Below are 16804 nucleotides of genomic sequence, written 5' to 3' on the forward strand. Positions count from 1 at the left end.
GACCTACCTGTGAGAAGTAGCCTGGTCTCAGCTACTGAATCGGGGTTTCTGCGAGGGCTCCACGGGGTGTTATTTGAAGGCCGTGCTGGGGTTCCAATACGCCATGAGGTAGGGCCCACCCTCTGCTGGCCTGTCTCAAGTACAAGAGTTTACACTGGTTTCCAGGTATGTTTCCTCTGCCCCCTTTCCAGGGTCCTTCATAACTGTGACTGCACGGCTCAGGGCTCCACAGCCCGTCGTTCGTGTGGTGAAGCCCCGCTTTCCATCCTGCCGAGGCACTGTCTTGTTCTCGACTTCTGAGATTCTTGTGGGATTCCCTTATCTTATCCATTCTTACCCTCTTTCTTTTATTGGAATCTTGTCTGTGTCTCTTCATAACTTCGTGATGAGTCTACTGATCTTCCAGTCTGCGCTGCCTGTTTCTCCAGCCTGTTTCTCATCGCTGCTCCAGAACGGAACCTGCGGCTGTGCACTCACAGACAGGCTCCTGTCCCACCCGATCTGTGATCCTTGGGCCTGGTGCCTGACAGCAGCTCTCGCACTGAGGAGTTCCTCTCTCCAGAGTTCTTACATTGTTTACCCAGAGCCACTTTATTTTTGTAATAGCTACCGTTTCATGAACATGTACCCAGTGGGCTTTGTATTTTTATCTCATTTTGAGTCCCGCAAAGCTGAAGTAGATATGAGGTTATCCTTGGTTTATGAACTAGAAAAATGGAAGTTGGCAAAGTGAGATAACTTGACTGATGTTACGAAGCTTGGAAATGGTGAAGCCAGGATTCAAATCCAAAGTCATTGTGTCCTTTCAGAAACTTTGCCCTGTCCCCTCCAAAGAGTGCCTCTCCCATTAACTGCAGAGAGTTCATTTCTATTTTTTACTGCACAGAAATTTAGTGATAAAACACTATGTAATATCTTTTTAATGTATTTAAAAAGCAACACTGTGTTTGAAATTGTGCTTATTTTTTAGGCACCGGGCTGTCAATCTCTTCCTTCAGGGATATGAAAAGTCCTGGATCGAAACGGAAGAACATTACTTTGAAGATAAGCTAATAGAAGATTTAGCAGTATGTCTTTAATGGGCTTAAAAATGAAAGCGTTTTGGGCCTAATGATGTGAGCAGTTACCATGTGACACTGAGAAAACCTGTTGCACATAGTGTTTTAGGAAGCTTTATTCTCAGTTGTTAATACAGTCAGTGTTTAGGGGAGAATTTAGAATTTAAGATGAATTATTGATTGAACTTGGATTTTGTTATTCTTTTAAAGTCATCCTCAAGGCCCCTTTAAACACCTCAGAACCAGGATAAAACTAGAATGGCAGAGCCAAAATGAAATTAGTCACCAAAAAATACGTTGAAGGTTAATGAAAGCAAATGAAAGGTAGCTGCCGTGTAAAACTAGGCAGAGCTGGGGATGGTGGACTGGCACGAGCAGGACAGGAATCACATGGATGTCACCGAGAGCAAGGCGGGTTTCATCAGGCACAACTGTGAGCGGGCGCTTGGAGACCTTTGCCTTAATCTTGTCTCTGTTGGTGGGAATGCAGACTGGCACAGCCTCTGGGGAGAGCAGTTTGGAGATCCCTCAAAACGCTGAAAGTAAAACTGCCATGACTCAGCTCTTCTATTTCTCAGAATTTATCTAAAGAATCCCCAAATGCTCATTTAAATCATCCGTGCCCTTTGATGTACACTGCTACCTTATTTACGATCCCGAGGTTGGGGAGCAGCTGGAGCGTCCGTCTGTAGATGAGTGGGTACAGTAGCTCCGTGACATCCCCACGAAGTAACTCTCTGGCTGTAAAAAAGAACATTTCACCCTTTGTGGCAGCACGGAGGGACCTGGGGAACATCATGCTGAGTGAAATGAGCCAGTCAGAGGAAGACGTGTACCATGTGATTTCACCCCTAAGGGACTCTGGAGAACAAACTGAACTAACAAGCAAAACAGAGACAGACTCATAGATGGAGAGCAGGCTGACAGCTCTCGGGGGGAGGGGTTGGCATGGAGGGGTCAAACGCAAAAGGAAAAGAGCTCGTGGACACGGACAGTAGTGTGGTGGTGACTTGGGGAGGAGAGGCTGACCGCGCTGGAGGTAGAAGAGTGTGTAAGGGAAATAAATGATAGAGGGAAAATGCAATAAGAAACAATTAATAAAACCAATGGTAGAATATTGAATTTATGGTAGAAATTTACCCAGTTCCTGCAACACTGAACCTTAAAGCCAGGAAAGGGCATAATTTATGTACAGAGTCAGTCAGTATAATATGAATAAGTCAATCAATGTATTAAATTCATTGTCACTCAACAAAAAGTCAGGATTAATGAATTCTACCATCAGTAAAAATGCTTCATAATTTTCCTCATGACGAAAATTCTATTCAGTAGTACAAACTTATTTTTTAAGTCTTAAAAGTAACTGAAAATGGGAACAAAATAACTAACATGTACTGACACACATACACACATAATCACACACACATGCACTCACAATCATGTGCGCACACATGCACACACTGGCACACTCACAAACACACATGAAGACTCAGTCACATACATGCACACACATGTACACATGTTTAAACATGCTCACACAGACCTCGCACACTCACAGCCTAGCACACATACACACTCACATGTCCTTACACTCACACACACACTGCCACAGCAGAAGAGAAGGGCTTTCCTTTCACTTGTTGTTTGTAGCCTTCGTATTTCTCCTGGATTTGATGGGACATTTCACTGAAATGTGAATTTTGTGAATTCGACTCTCTTGCAGAAACCTGGAGCAGAGCCTCCAGAGGAAGACGAAGGCCCGAAGAGAGTGGACCCTCTGCATCAGTTGATCCTCCTGTTCAGTCGCACGGCCCTAACGGAGAAATGGTATGGTGGTGAGGAGGGCCCGTGCCACGTGCGGGGAGAGGAACGCGGCGCCATGTTGGGAGTCTGTACAGTCCCGTCTTCGTGTTTCTGTTTCATCGGGTCTGGTTAGGAGAGAGCCTTGTCCAGAAATAGGACCGGTCGCGTTACACCTGTGGGCCAGTGTTCAGTCAGTTTCAGGCTTTAATACCCACTCTGGTTTTTCTTAACAGTTTGTAATTTGCTGATCACTTGTTTCTGAATCGTCTTACAAAGTGATTTTTCTCTTTATCACAAACAGCCTTTATAAACAAAACAAAGAGCTCAAAGCAAATTTTAGTACCAAACTTGTGTAGAGACCAGTAATGGCAAAGGGCCATCGGCACTGCGCAGGAGGTCTTAGGAACCCCCCAGGGCAGGGGGGCCATCTTCTCAATGGGAGGTCTCTGTGAGGCCTGTTTCAGGGCCGATGGCCCTTTATCATTTTTCTGGCTTCTGTGTCTCATTCGTGTGACTCCTCCAAAGCCACAAAGGCTTGTGGATTACGTCCATGGATTACATGAGAAACACACTCAGAGGCTGGCAACCAAAATGTGCCCCAACACTGCTCCTGCAGGTCCCTTCAGGTCCCTGCCAGATGGGCTCTTAGACTAAACCTGCATCTGCTTCCGCTCCCAGGAAGACAGCCCACTCTGCCCAGGCTTCCCTGGCTCTCTGCGGGAGCCGGGAGATGACTGGCTCCCCACCCATGTACACAGAGGCTTCTCAGAGTCCTGAGCAGACTTACGGCCTCAGCAAGGCCATGGTCACGTGCATTTTTCCCTCTGAATGAATGGACCTCTACCTCTCGCACAATTTCTCCCTCCCTCATTACTGCCTAACTAACAAGTCATCTTACCCCTAAGTGTAGCCACTGTGTCTGCCATTGCCAGGTAATGAGCTCTTTCCCTAAGTGGATCTTGCTGATGGCTGGCGTTTAAGACTGCAAAAGTAACTTTGCAGTGAGTTTTTTTTTTTGATGGAAACCTTCTTCACAAATCAACGGTTTCCCTATTTCTTAAAAAGAGGATAATAAACACTTAAACTTTTTTAATTTCCAAGAATTGTTATGATGATTTTATAGCACAATAATTTGGGGAGTCTTTTCATCAAATGTCAAATGTCACTTCTGTCAAGAGCCCCTGCCTCCTTTGAACTTGCTTGTTCCAAGTTTCGTAGTTTCCTGACCATGAAAGTTGTTGCGTGTGTGTGTGAGTCATTACTGTCCCTCCCAGAAGGTAAGGCGGCCGCTGTTTGGGGTCTGAGACCCTTATTCTGCCTGAGTTTTGTGTTTATTGCATTTAAAAATGTATACTTGAAGGATATGTGGTGTTTTATATGATGGAAAATGACTAGCCTTCTACTTAAAACAATGTTTTTTTTTCTTGTTTCTTTTTGTAGCAAACTGGAGGAAGATTTTTTATACATGGCTTATGCAGATATTATGGCAAAGGTAAATAAATGCCCGTCTTAATTTTAAAGTTTAATGAAGTACAATTACTTTATCTGACAGAGGATAAGAATGTATGTATTTCTGGATTGAAATAAAATGCCCTAGACCTTAGACACCTCAGGTGTGTTCATCTCAGCTCTATACCTGTTCCGTGAATCTCTGTTCTCACTTCCTGGACAGGTAATCATTGTTTCCTCCTCTCACCTGTTATTTATGGGGACCTCACTAACTTTTCAAATATCCATTCATTCAACAAACACTCCCTGGGCAGCGAGGTGTTGGAGACACATGGTGCCAGAGAAAGTCACTGCCACCTTGGAGTTTATTGTCTAATGGGGAAGACGACACTTAAACGGGTGATCACAGACTGCTGCGTTTAATGGTGGAAGGACAGGTCACACAGGCCAGTGGTGAGTTCCGCTTAGTCTGTGGTTTAAGAAAGTCCTCGACGGGGGACTTGAGCCTGAAGAGTCAGGAGCAGCTGGTGGTCACTGAATGTGCGTGTTGCATACACCATTTGGGGATGGGTCTGGAAGGGGGGGTGAGAGGCTTCTGGTCTGAGCAGCCAGGGCGCTGGCAGTGCCATGTGCTGAGGGGCAGAAGGTTGCAGGCCCACAGCGACAGGGCAGATGACAGGTTTTATGGTACACACATTAGTTATGTGCGACTGCCGAGTGGAGATGTCACAAATGTGGTGTGATGTTCTCGTCAGGCATTGAGTGTCTCAGGGAAGGCTGCTACTACCCACCTGGGCTCGTCCACGTCGCAAGGTTAGTGGCAGCCGTGGGTGTGGTGGTCTCACTGGCAGAGGGTGGCAGGAGCAGAGGGAAGAGCTAGGGCCCAGCCCCTGAGGACACTCGGGTTGGCGAGAGGAAAGGAGCCCGTAAAACAGCAGGAGAGAGAATGCAGTGTGCAGGCAGGCGTGCAGACCGCATTCTGAGGTTCCATGGGTGCGGACCGAGTGCCTGTTTGCTGCATGAGCGTGTCAGCTCAGTGGGCAGGACTGTGGAGTGGACACTGGTGCAGCTGCGGTGGGAGGAGAGTGGGGTTCACAGGTGCAGCTGTCGTGGGAAAGAAAGCAGGGGCCCCATGGGAGGAGCTCGACAGGACCTTCCCGAGAAAGTGGAGGAGGAGGAGAAAGGCAGGATGGCAGGTGAAGGACTGTTTTGTTTGTTTGTTCCTTGTTCACTTTTTTGAGAGAGATCAGAACCAGCTCCTGCCCTGGTGGGAAGACCCCAGTAGACTGGGCAGGGTGGGTGTGCGGGCGAGGCGGGTTGCGGAGCAGGAGGGGACCGGCACAGCCGTCCAGCCTCACGTCAGAGCAGCGGCCCTCAGCCCTTCCGTCTCCGGTGCACGCACACTGAGTGCTAGCGCTCTGCAGCGCACCGACGATATGTTTTCTGCCAGTCCGACAGAAAGGCTAGATGCAGTTTTGATCCTTCACACAGGGCAGCTGTTGTGGTGACTGTTGTCATTTTTTTAAATTTGACAAAGGGAAAAGAGGTCAGTGCCCCTGCCTAAACAGTCAGGTGTGGCATGTTTTAAGCATTCTTGCAGCACACCAGTAGAAATCGCTATTTAAACCATAACCCACAGTAAAAAGTACATTTTCCAGCATTTTTATAGAAACATAAAAATAGATACTTTGAAAGAAAATGTTCACGAAATTATACTGTTCCTCTGAGCACTACAGTCTGATATTTTCTATTCTATTTAAATTGTAAAAATGTTTGAGCCCTGACTGGTGTAGCTCCGTTGGTTGGGCATTGCTCTGCAGACCGAAAGGTTGCTAGTTCGATTCCTGGTCAGGGCCCATGGCCTGAGCCACAGGCTGGCCCCTGGTTGGGGGTGTGTGATATACCACCGATGGATGTCTCTCCCTGACACGTGTTTCTCTCCCTGTCTTCTCCCTCCCTTCCCTCATCTCTAAAAATAAACACAGTCTTTACTAGAAATGTTTGAAATCATGATTCACTAACTAGATCGCACATCCAATTAATGGGTTGAAACCTATAGTTTTAAATGACCCTGAGTTAAAAGATTAAGACGATGACGCTGCCTCCTTTGGAGGAAGCTGGAATGGGGGCACTGACCAGCAGCTACGGGGTCTGGCACAAACAACGCCCCTGTTTTCTTACAAAACCTTTATTACATAATCATCAGCATGTCATTCTATAACACAACAATATCACACTCAAGCACACCATGTGACATTTTAGGTGAACTGTTCAAATTAAAACTATAAATTATTACACCTGTATTATTACCATACCACCCACACTCAAGTAGGCCTTACTTCTGCTGGACCCTGTATTGAAACAGGTCCTGGCGATCTAGCAAGCAGATTTAGGCAGCCATGCCATCTTCTCCGAGATTCTGGGGACCAGATGCAAATCAGAGAAGGCAGGAGGTTGCCCTCAGGAGAGGGTTTGGGCGGAGCAGGCCCAAGGACCCAGGGGTGTGGCGGAGGGCTGGAGCGCAGGCTGTAACTGGAACACCCAAGGAGGTGGGGAAGAGGGAGCCTTGTGGGGAATACAGAGGTGTCCTGGACGTGTCCTGCCGAGGGAGCCAGCAAGGGAGCGGGCAGACGGGCAGAAGCCCTGGCCTGGGGGTGGGCTGACATGCCATCTGCCTGGTCACTGCATGTGCTCAGCTGTGTCCTGAAACTGAATGTAATCTCTGTTGCTAGGCAGTTGGATATGTGGTGAGGCTCACTCTTTTCTCATGATGTTTCCCTTCATAGTTGAATAATCTTTCTCCTTTTCATGTTAAATTCGTCCCAGGCATGCTAACCTTTCGTCCTCAGTCCAGTCTACTCTGTGCACGCATGACCAATGAATGCATCAGCATGTGTCACTCACAAATGGGCGCACACAGAAGAACACTGGCAGGGACTCCCCTATTGTGTGTGGGGGGCCATGTCCTCGCTGTGTGGCCCTGGGATCCCATACGTTTGCACTCCGCTGTACAATGATAAGGATTCAGTCATTTTCTTTGTCAGCCAGATCATGAGTTTGTTTCCTTTTGGGCTTGCCTGTCAGTCTATGTCATTTATGAACACCTGTTGCATTTCACTGGGCACAGCTTTATGTTGACGGTTGATGTACTTCTTCACAAGGTGTGTGACACCATTTCTCTGACAGTGTCAGACCATTGCCCAAAGCCAAAATGGTTTTAGGTTCAGTTCCATCATCCATTGTCAGATACTGCTGTTCATGTATGTCAGCCGCAGACTTGAAGAGTATGCTTCCCCGTGTGTCTCTAGGTGCCAGGGCTGGTGGCTGACATCAGACTTAGAATGTGGTGTCTGGACACCTGTCTTCATTGAGGAAATCAGACCCAGGAGTCTGAGGTGCCAGCGGCCTGCGTTGTTTCTCAGAGTTTACCGACAGCTGTGTCGTATTCTCGTGGTGATTTGTGCACTGAATCTTGAAACTCGAATGCAGTTTGAGAGACTCTGTCTCCACATTGTCTTCACAGCTGTAGGACCTTCCGAAGCCATGGTTTGTTTTAGTTAGGTTCCACTTATGGTTTAAATAGAGGAGCCCAGAGTCAGGGATTCATGATACACTCTCATCCTTGGTCCATCAGTGTCACTATTCACAAGAAAAGCAAACACCTAGCCAACGACTTGCATGTGAGCTTATGGTCCCCCCATTAGCACATGTGTCCCTGTGCAAGGGAACTGTCATCCTGAACTTAGGTTACAGGTGCCCTTGCTCTCCTTTGGTAAAGTTCTTGTTGCTGTACGTATTTATCCATACACATGAATAAATGTGGCGGTCAGAACCACCTCATTGAGCTCCTGGCATTATCATACATGTGACATGGGTGCACTTCGCTGTTGAGAGCGCGGCCTCTGCATTGCCCGCAAGCCCTTCTGCTTCTGCCTGGCTCACTGGAACGCCACTGGAGATCGGCTGTTGTCTTCCCGCGGCCCTAGCACCCCTCCTGCCAATCAGAAGAAGTTACTCTGTGGGTTTGATGAGTTTGACCAGCTTTTTAAAAACCACAAATTTTAACCTTATCAGAAGCAGATCTTAATTTTCTCAGGAAGATATTTTTAAATTTAAGATATTTCATTTCAAAATAACTCTTTGTAAAAAGATTATCAGCTAGAGCTCTAAATTTCCTTATATGGGAGCAAACATATATGGATTTTATAGCTGATTTTATAGCTGAAAAGAATATCAAATGACAATCCTCCTGCATATATTGTTCATCTCAATCCTTGTTCCTCCCCAGTGTTCCTGAAGGTAATACAATTTAAATAGGAGATAATGTGTTTGAGGAAATTTACAACTTTGTACACTTAGGAGACGTTCTGTGGTCATATCCTAACTTGCTCAAATGGTAAACACGCCCACTACCCAAATGAGCCTCTGTGTATTCACTCCTGCTTCCTAGCAAAGGTGGAGGGAGGCAAGACGGAGGCCGTGTTAGGGACCAAATGAGCCCAAGGCTGATGCTCTGCACATCAGGTACACAGGGTTTGTGGGGAACCACAGACATGCCTTCCAGATAGGTGTCGCTGATGCTCTCGTGGGTCCTTGTTTCCAAAATGCATGGCTGACGAATGACTTGGGAGCGAGGGGACATGCACGTGTAGTGGTGACTTTCCTGTCCTCTGAAGGATTGAGTAGCACTGTCGTCCTTCTGGTGGAACTTGCTGTTTGGCACCTTTTCACACAGCGAAGCTGTCGCGGGCCTGCGCCCCTTTACTCTCCTTGGCAGGCTGCGTGCACTTTTACGTTGTTCTGCGTGATGGGGCGATGCTCAGGGCACAGTGGTTGAGTGAATGGACGTGACAGACCTTCAGATTTTACCGCTGAGGAGTGGAGGGATCACATCCATGCCTTCCCTTCCGTTCCAGCCTTGTTCCACAAACAAAGCACTGTGGATCACGGAATTGGGGTCTTCCCCTGATTTGTAGCTCGGATGCACTGCCGTGTCTCCACATGCTTCACTGGTACACTGAGCAATTGCCGTCAGAAACCCTTAGAGTGCTTGGAATAATCGACTCAGAAGAACTGGCAGTGTTCTCTGGCCATGGGTCTTGGTTAATGGCCGGCTTCCTTTGGTCACACGATCCTTCTAATTCCAAACCACAGCAATAATTGTGGTTGAGCTTTATTAAAAGCTTATTATTTTTCATACACTTGCTTTGAAGTGGCAACAATTTACATACATATGATAATTCCTATGATCTGCTCAAGGCTTGTGTGTTCTTTTCTCATTCCCCCCTAAATACAAGGACCCCAGGAACATGCCCTGGGTTGGACAGCTAAGGCCCGGGGGCAGCATGAATTGAACTGGGCGCTCTGTGTCCTGCAGTCTGCTCCTGACCCTGCCGCTCAGCCCCCAAATTCACTGCAGCTGTTAGAGTTAAATAAAAACACGTGCACGGGTTAGCAGAACTTCCATCTCCCTCTAGGGAAAATAACACAAGTCAGTTTTATGGTTTGTGTATGAAAGAATGTTATTAGCAGTTACACTTTACTTTTTCCCTTTGGACAAAATGCAGTAAAGAAGGAACTTAAAAAGCAATGCCAAGATATACTTCAATTAGTAGGCACTACTTTCTCTTCACTTTAATCCATGTTGTTGCAAGTGCTTGTGCACAGTGGTAGCATCACCATGAGAAAACGATGCCTGTGTGGAGCACACATCTCGGTGAGGAAAGGCAGACACACAGTGTGTGCAGTGTGATGCTGGCCTCATAAATGTGTCTGTGAGATGGATGAAGTTGATTAGTTAGCGTTGTGATTTTGTGACAGCCCAGTAAAATTTCCTTTAGGTCACAAACTCATTGATGATATCACCTAAGGTTATTGCAGCTACTGTATTACATGTATTTAAACAATATTGATGACAAATTGGTGCAAGTGCTTTGGCATTCTACACTGCATTCTTTTGTGCTTCATACTCCACCATATTCTAATCCTGCTAACCTTTTCAATTTTTCCATGCATCAGAGTTGTCATGATGAAGAAGATGATGATGGTGAAGAGGAAGTGAAGAGTTTTGAAGTAAGATGGATCTTTCTAGATTTGCCTTTTTCTCCTTGGAAGCATTGTTCCATAGCTCATAACTGATGTTTATGTTTCTTGCTTCATGGCTTAATTGCAGCTTACTGTCAGGGACCTGCATGTCAGCAGCGGGGGCCAGTCTGCGCCCTGACATGCGTTGCAGTCAGCACCAGGGACCAGACTCGTTAAACATGCCAGGGCTCCCATGTGTTCGGAATGAGTGCCCCCGAGGAGCCTAGAAATGAGAGGCTTCTGATCACCCCATCTTGGGGGAAGCCGTGATTCAAATTTGCAAGGCACATCAAGTGTCTTGTTTTTAATGGAAGCTTTGGCCTGATAACCTTTTTCTGAATTGAATCTTAAACATTCAGCCTCTGGTGACTCCTGCCCAATAGGTCACTCATTCCCTGCACACCTGCAGCCGGTGCACACGGCCAGTCTGCTTGCATGAGGTGGGGGTGGGGGGCGCAATCTTCCTAGGACAACCTTTTAGCTTATGGTCATGTTCCCAAACCTTTCAGCCTTAAATAGCCGCATAATTTGAACTGCTCAATGTTAACTAGCCAGAAAGAAAGGAAACGTTATTTTCCCCCATTCTTAGACTATACTTTTGTTTTTTAATGAGAAAAAGTAGGTGTTGTTAACTACCACTCTCCTTATATATTTTTTGATTTTAGAATTTTCAAAATGAGATGAAGTGGAAGGGAATAGAGTAGATTCTTTTTGATTTCACTATTGATTAACTTGTCGGGACTTCGAGCCAGAAGTCTGGGGGCACATCAGGACCCAGCAGGCAGCCACTAACTGCCTTGGACCTGCAGAAAGGGGTAGGCGAGGACCAAACACACAGTGCCTGTCTCAGGGACAGCTTGACACTGCCGCACTGAAGTCACTGTGTGAGAAATGCGAGAACTCATGAACTTGAGAAAACCAGTGATATCGCTGGCTGCAAAAGCTGCCCTCAGGGTAATTTCCTGATGGCACTAGAATCATGTCTAATGCGTGTGTGTTCTATTCTCAAACCCATCTTCGTTGGTAAGAAACTGAGGTAAATTAGAATGAGCTGAGAGCCGCAGATGACAGTTTCTTAAGTGTAAGCACTTTTGGTGTCCAGAGCAACTGTTTATTGCTATTTTGCTTCTGTCCTCATCCCTCCTAAGGCCACGGGATCCCAGCGCAGCAAGGTAAACTGTACATGTGTGTGTATTTGTCTGGGTCTCAGTTTCGGTTTCTGTGACATTGACCTTTTTGTTAGACCCAACGTCTCAGGTTCTTTGGTATCATAAGGTCTTGCAGTCCTTCTACAAGTTGTAGCCCCAGTGCCACTGGTCTTTCCCGTACCCCATCCTTGGCACCGGCTGTCTTCTTGCACTTGGAGCGGCTTGTGGTTTGAGGTTTGAGCGGCACACCATGCCACATGGAGGGGTCCCGCCCTGCAGGCACAAGCCCTCTGCCAGGGACTTCTGGCCTCTGCCTCCTGAGGCTTCCTCACACCAGCCTCGTCACTTGAAAACGAACGTGATAAGTGGCATTCCTGGTGACACTGGAAATAAGTCTGTCCTTCCGCTGCGTTAGTGATCCCTGCAATGAGTATCTCACAGTTTCAACGCTGATTTCAGCATTTATTCTCGGGAAGGTCTTGATTGTTTCTACCTCTTAATATTCTGGATAGCTCAGCACTTGTAAAATTTGCTAAAAGAAAACATTTGCACTAGAATTACAAAAGTAATTTGAGATTTAAAAAGGTGTGGCATAATAAGGAAAAGTCTATGAGGCATAAAGCTCAAGAAACGTGGAAGGCAGCGTGGGAACTGAATGCCAGGATTTGCCAGCTCTTTTCTTCCACGAACACGTGTTGTATGTGTTGCTGCCCACTCGTGTGACCCTGTGCAGCTTGTCCAGCTGAACTTGACAGTCTCATCCCAACTTCATCAACAGGACCTTCCCTACAAGTACTTATTTGACCGTTCACCACACACCTAGTTTGTTACTGTACGTAACCTTTTTAGAACTGAGTCTACTTCAATATTAAAATAATTAGAAAAGACAGTTAAATCTTATAAAGAGGTCAATATTGTTTGAAAGGGAAGAAACACTTGGGCAAATACCAGAAATGTTAATTACTGATATTGAATGCTTTATTTAGCTTGGAGTGTTTTATAAACCAAAGCAAATAATAGTACGTTAATAACAATGATTCAAGTCAAATAACTTCATGCTTCTGAGCATGTTGGGTTCTGCTCTCCGAGATCATCTGAGGGCTTTGATACCAGAGGAGAACACATCTTTAAACCATGATTTTGCAAGATGTACAGAAACATTCTTCAGATGGTTACTTCTTCTGCTCTTCTGTAAGATGTGAGGGGACGAAATTAAGCCGTACTGCAGGGAAAGCATTTCGTGCAACGTTAAGGTAGTTGTGTTACTTACCAAAGAGCCTAAGGTAATGGCAGTGGAGCTTGTGTGAGCCAGAGTGGCGGAGCATGAACTTGCCCTCCAGAACACATGGCTCAGATGCATGGCCAGTGGCACGTCCTTTGGCGGATGCCCAGTTTCTCATTTGTGATCAATTTTTGATGAGTCCCTGTGGGCCTATTACTCTGTACTGTGGGTTAGAGAGATGTCATGTGTCTTAAATACAAAATGTGTCTGGAGCAGAGTTAACACTCAGTGTTAAGAACCTTGGAGGCTAACTTACATGCCCTCCCAGGGGGCCTCAGGCGTAAACGAGAATGACATCCTTCCTACTGAGGTGCCCAGCTCGTGTTCCAGCGTGCACCCCGACAGGTGTGGACAAATCGAGGTGGGTCCAGATGCCCAACAGATGGATGGACGGACGGTCTGCAGCCCAGCCTGGTGACGATAGCACTTCTTCCTGGCCCCTCCAGCGATCTGTCTGGTTCTGAATAGGATCTTTAGTTTTTTTGTAAATTCCGCAGGAACAAACTGGCTATAAGACTTACCCTCTTAACAGCTATCACCTTCGAGTGGGTTTACTTTGTTGCTTTCAGAGGCACACAGCAATCTGGAGTAGAAGGCTGCCCAAGTCTAGAAAAAGGGAGCCCTCGAATATAAATGAAGTGCAGGTGTAGCTATATATATGAAATACTGAAGAATGATTTCTTTTCTCAAGACAGTCTACAGTTTTTCAGTCCCTAATGCAGAAGCTCTGTGGGGACGGGGGAAGGCATTTTGGTGGCCAGTGTTCTGGAATGCTCACGCTCGCTGCCGCCATCCGACAGACGCGCATTTACACTGTGTGATGGAACTGTCAGTCTCTAGTCAGGCTCTCATGCCATGGCCCCAGTTCCCTCAGAAACAGAGCAGGGCACCGAGTGCTACCACTTCACAGGGCTGGGGTGCTGCCATCCTGCAGAAGCGTGAGTGAGAGGAGGAGAGAGCCATGAGGAGGACGGAGCGCAGACCCAAGCCAGCGCACCTGAGCTGATAACCAAGGCCGCTTAGCGGTCTGCAGTTGCTCAGGTGTGTCGGCTCCTGGGGAGGCCACGTGCACCTGGACAGTGCCTCTTTGGGGTAAAGGGTGAGCACTTTATCTGCCAGTCCATCCCACCTCCTACCTGTCATGGGTCACAGGGAGTTAATTTCTTTATACTTCCTGCCGACCTTAACCAGCCTTTCCATGCAACCCCTGGGTAAGCCCGGGTTTGGATCAGCCTGTGGGGTGTCTGGGACCTGTTATCCCTCCCTATGTCTCAGCACGGGGGCTTCCTAGTGAGTGGTGGTGTGGTGGCAGCCCACTTCCATAGCCACGGTGGCGCTCTGAGTCATTTCCAGGGCCGTGCTGGCTCAGGAGCAAGGAGTATTGCCAAAGCCAGGTCAGAGGGGGTGGGAGTCCTGGAGGTCGGTGCCGGCACGAGTCACATTCCCAGAAAGCACAGCCCTCTGTAAGGTGATGGTTGTGCATGTGGGTACTGTGGACCTAAATACATTTAAACGTGCGTGTAAACGTGCAGTTGTGCATTTTTGGTGTGCGTGACAATTTCAGTCACTGTGCTTCCATTTTTAAAGTAAGCCCAGTGGAAGTTTAGGCTTGACCGCAGTGCACACAGTGAATGGGGCGCAGGGAGGGCAGTCGGGTGCACCACCTGTTGTTGACGCTGAGCTCCGCCACCTGTGAGATCTTAGGCCTCGATTTTCCTATCTGTGAAATGGAGCTCATTATAGGATCTACTTAGAGGATTGGACTGAGGGTTTAATTAGTCAACACCCATGAGGCACTCAGAACATGGCCTAGTACAACTAGCTCTATACACATACTTGCTATTATTATAACTGTTTCACTTTTGGACAAGAATAGAAGCCGTAGAGAAACGTCTACGTGTGGGCGGCACCACCCTACCCAGGTAGGTGGGGGGCTACCTTCTCATCTGGGGGCCGACTTGGTGACCTTCATTCAGCAGGTCACGTAGAATTACTCTGTTTCACCTTTTTTCTACTCTGAACGAAAAGCTTTGAATTAGATATTCTCAAAGGTCATAATCACCTTTAAAATGTGATTTGCTATTAAAGAGTAAGTTCTTTTCATTTTCAGAGCAATTTCATAGCTATGAATGTATAAATATTGCTAGAAGCAAATACATTTTCATGAGTTTTCTTCTAGTCTTTGGTGGAGCAGTGAGAAGAAAAATAAACCCTATGTTTTTGTAGAATAGGAATGTCACAATAAACATGTTTCATGGAAAATGAAGTCTATTTTCTGTGCCTATATACCAGTCTCTGCCTTTTCCTGCCTTGGGATTTATAATTATCACACAATTACACCTCGTACAGTCAGACGAAGGGGTGAAATTGTGGAGGAAGGAGAGGGTTAGGGCCATGAGAGGAGCCCCCGGCTGTCACCTGCCAGTGCATGCGGCTGTGTGCACTGCTGCCCCCAAGTTCTCCAGGAGCCGCCTTAAACCCCAGACATTGAGTAGCTGAGTGTATTTGCAAAACAAAGACAGTCTCCTTGTTTGGGAGAAACAAATTCCTGAAGCTTTTTTTTTAAGACCTTTGTGAAGAGACAATGTGTGATATAATGAAAAAGTCCTTAGCAGTTCAGGAAAAGTAATGATTTGGGAACGTACACAGTAAAGTTTATCTGAGCAGGGCTTGGCATTGGATGAGCACCAAGTGTCTGAGGGTGGAAGGACTGGTGTCCTTAGGACAGTCCCTGGAAAAGCCCCTCCCTCAGCCGAGCTGGGAGCCCTGGCAGGGAATCTGAGACCCTGTCCCTTGCTTGGAGTTCAGCTGTGTCTCAGGTTGACCTGGGGTAGGATTAAGAATCTGGCCCTGGCTGGTGTAGCTCAGTGGATTGAGTGTGGGCCTGCAAACCAGAGGATCGATCATGGTTTGATTCCCAGCCGGGAGATACGTCTGGGTTGCAGGCCAGTTCCCAGCAGGGGATGCATGAGAGGCAACCATACATTGATATTTCTCTCCCTCTCTCCCTCCCCTCTAAAGATAAATAAAATCTTTAAAAAAAGAATCCTTCCTGAAAACTAGAATCCTAGACACTGGAGCTACTTGGGTCAGGAGCTCTCAGAACCTAAATAATGTGTCATTGTGATCCATTTGTGATGGCCTTTATCTGACTCCCTTTCCCCACGTGCTATTCTGGCACCGTGATGACCTGGCCATCCTCTCAGGGAGGGCTGTCAGGCCCTTCCTTCCTTCCCAATGCTGTTCTTTGTTAGGGCACATGAGTGGGACCGTAGAGCCCTTTCTTCCCATGTTCAAGGCTCTTGAAGCTTAAAAACAAACAAGAAGGTAAACCAAGGCAGTTTCAAGTCAGTACTGTGCTCGGGAGAAACCCCATTCCCTCTGACGATTAGTCCATTCACCGTCGCTGACTAGACAGCCTCTGACATTGGCGTCTGGTAACGGTGCTTCCCATGGGGCCCCGTGAATTTGGCCATCAGGACCCTGAAACAGAAAACCGTGTAACAGTTTTCGGCTGGTGTTAAGCTTCAGCACAGCAGCGATTGATTTTAATGTGTGGAATCCAGTCAAAATGCAAGCACACACGACACAGGACAGTGTGAGCCCAGAAAGCTCACTGCACGGCCTGTCACAGCACTCGCCGCATTCACCGCACCCTCTTTCTGAGCTTCAGCGTTTCTCTCGACTCTGAGCCTGTATCAGTAAAACTTTGATAGGCTTTTTTTTGCTTTGTGAAAAACCATGCATTTTATTTTTATGAAAGAGAATGCATTAGCAATGATGCTCATTCTATTGAGAAACAGACTCTGGAAGATGATACTCTGATATTTCAGCCACAGACAGAATAGGTAATAATGAAAAGTACAGACAAAAAAAAAAAGAAATGAGCTAAGAACTCCAATTTGAAAATTGTTCTTTGTACATGGTCTTTGTACATAAATCTAGGCCTCTTCGACCATGTACTGAAAGGAAACTAGATA

At 46.8% G+C, this 16804-nt stretch overlaps 1 protein-coding gene across 1 annotated transcript in view; it reads left to right on the top strand.

Annotated features, from left to right (window-relative positions):
* Positions 1-16804, top strand: part of RYR2 (ryanodine receptor 2) — a 389249-nt gene that overhangs the window by 306745 nt on the left and 65700 nt on the right. Inside the window, exons 75-78 of the mRNA XM_037037343.1 lie at positions 971-1067; positions 2782-2885; positions 4302-4353; positions 10329-10382. Coding sequence (XP_036893238.1) covers positions 971-1067; positions 2782-2885; positions 4302-4353; positions 10329-10382 — 307 coding nt within the window. The remainder of the gene's footprint in view (positions 1-970; positions 1068-2781; positions 2886-4301; positions 4354-10328; positions 10383-16804) is intronic.

Source organism: Sturnira hondurensis, unplaced genomic scaffold, assembly GCF_014824575.4.
Source record: "Sturnira hondurensis isolate 20B ecotype Veracruz unplaced genomic scaffold, ASM1482457v3 Scaffold0022977, whole genome shotgun sequence".
Lineage (NCBI taxonomy): Eukaryota > Metazoa > Chordata > Mammalia > Chiroptera > Phyllostomidae > Sturnira > Sturnira hondurensis.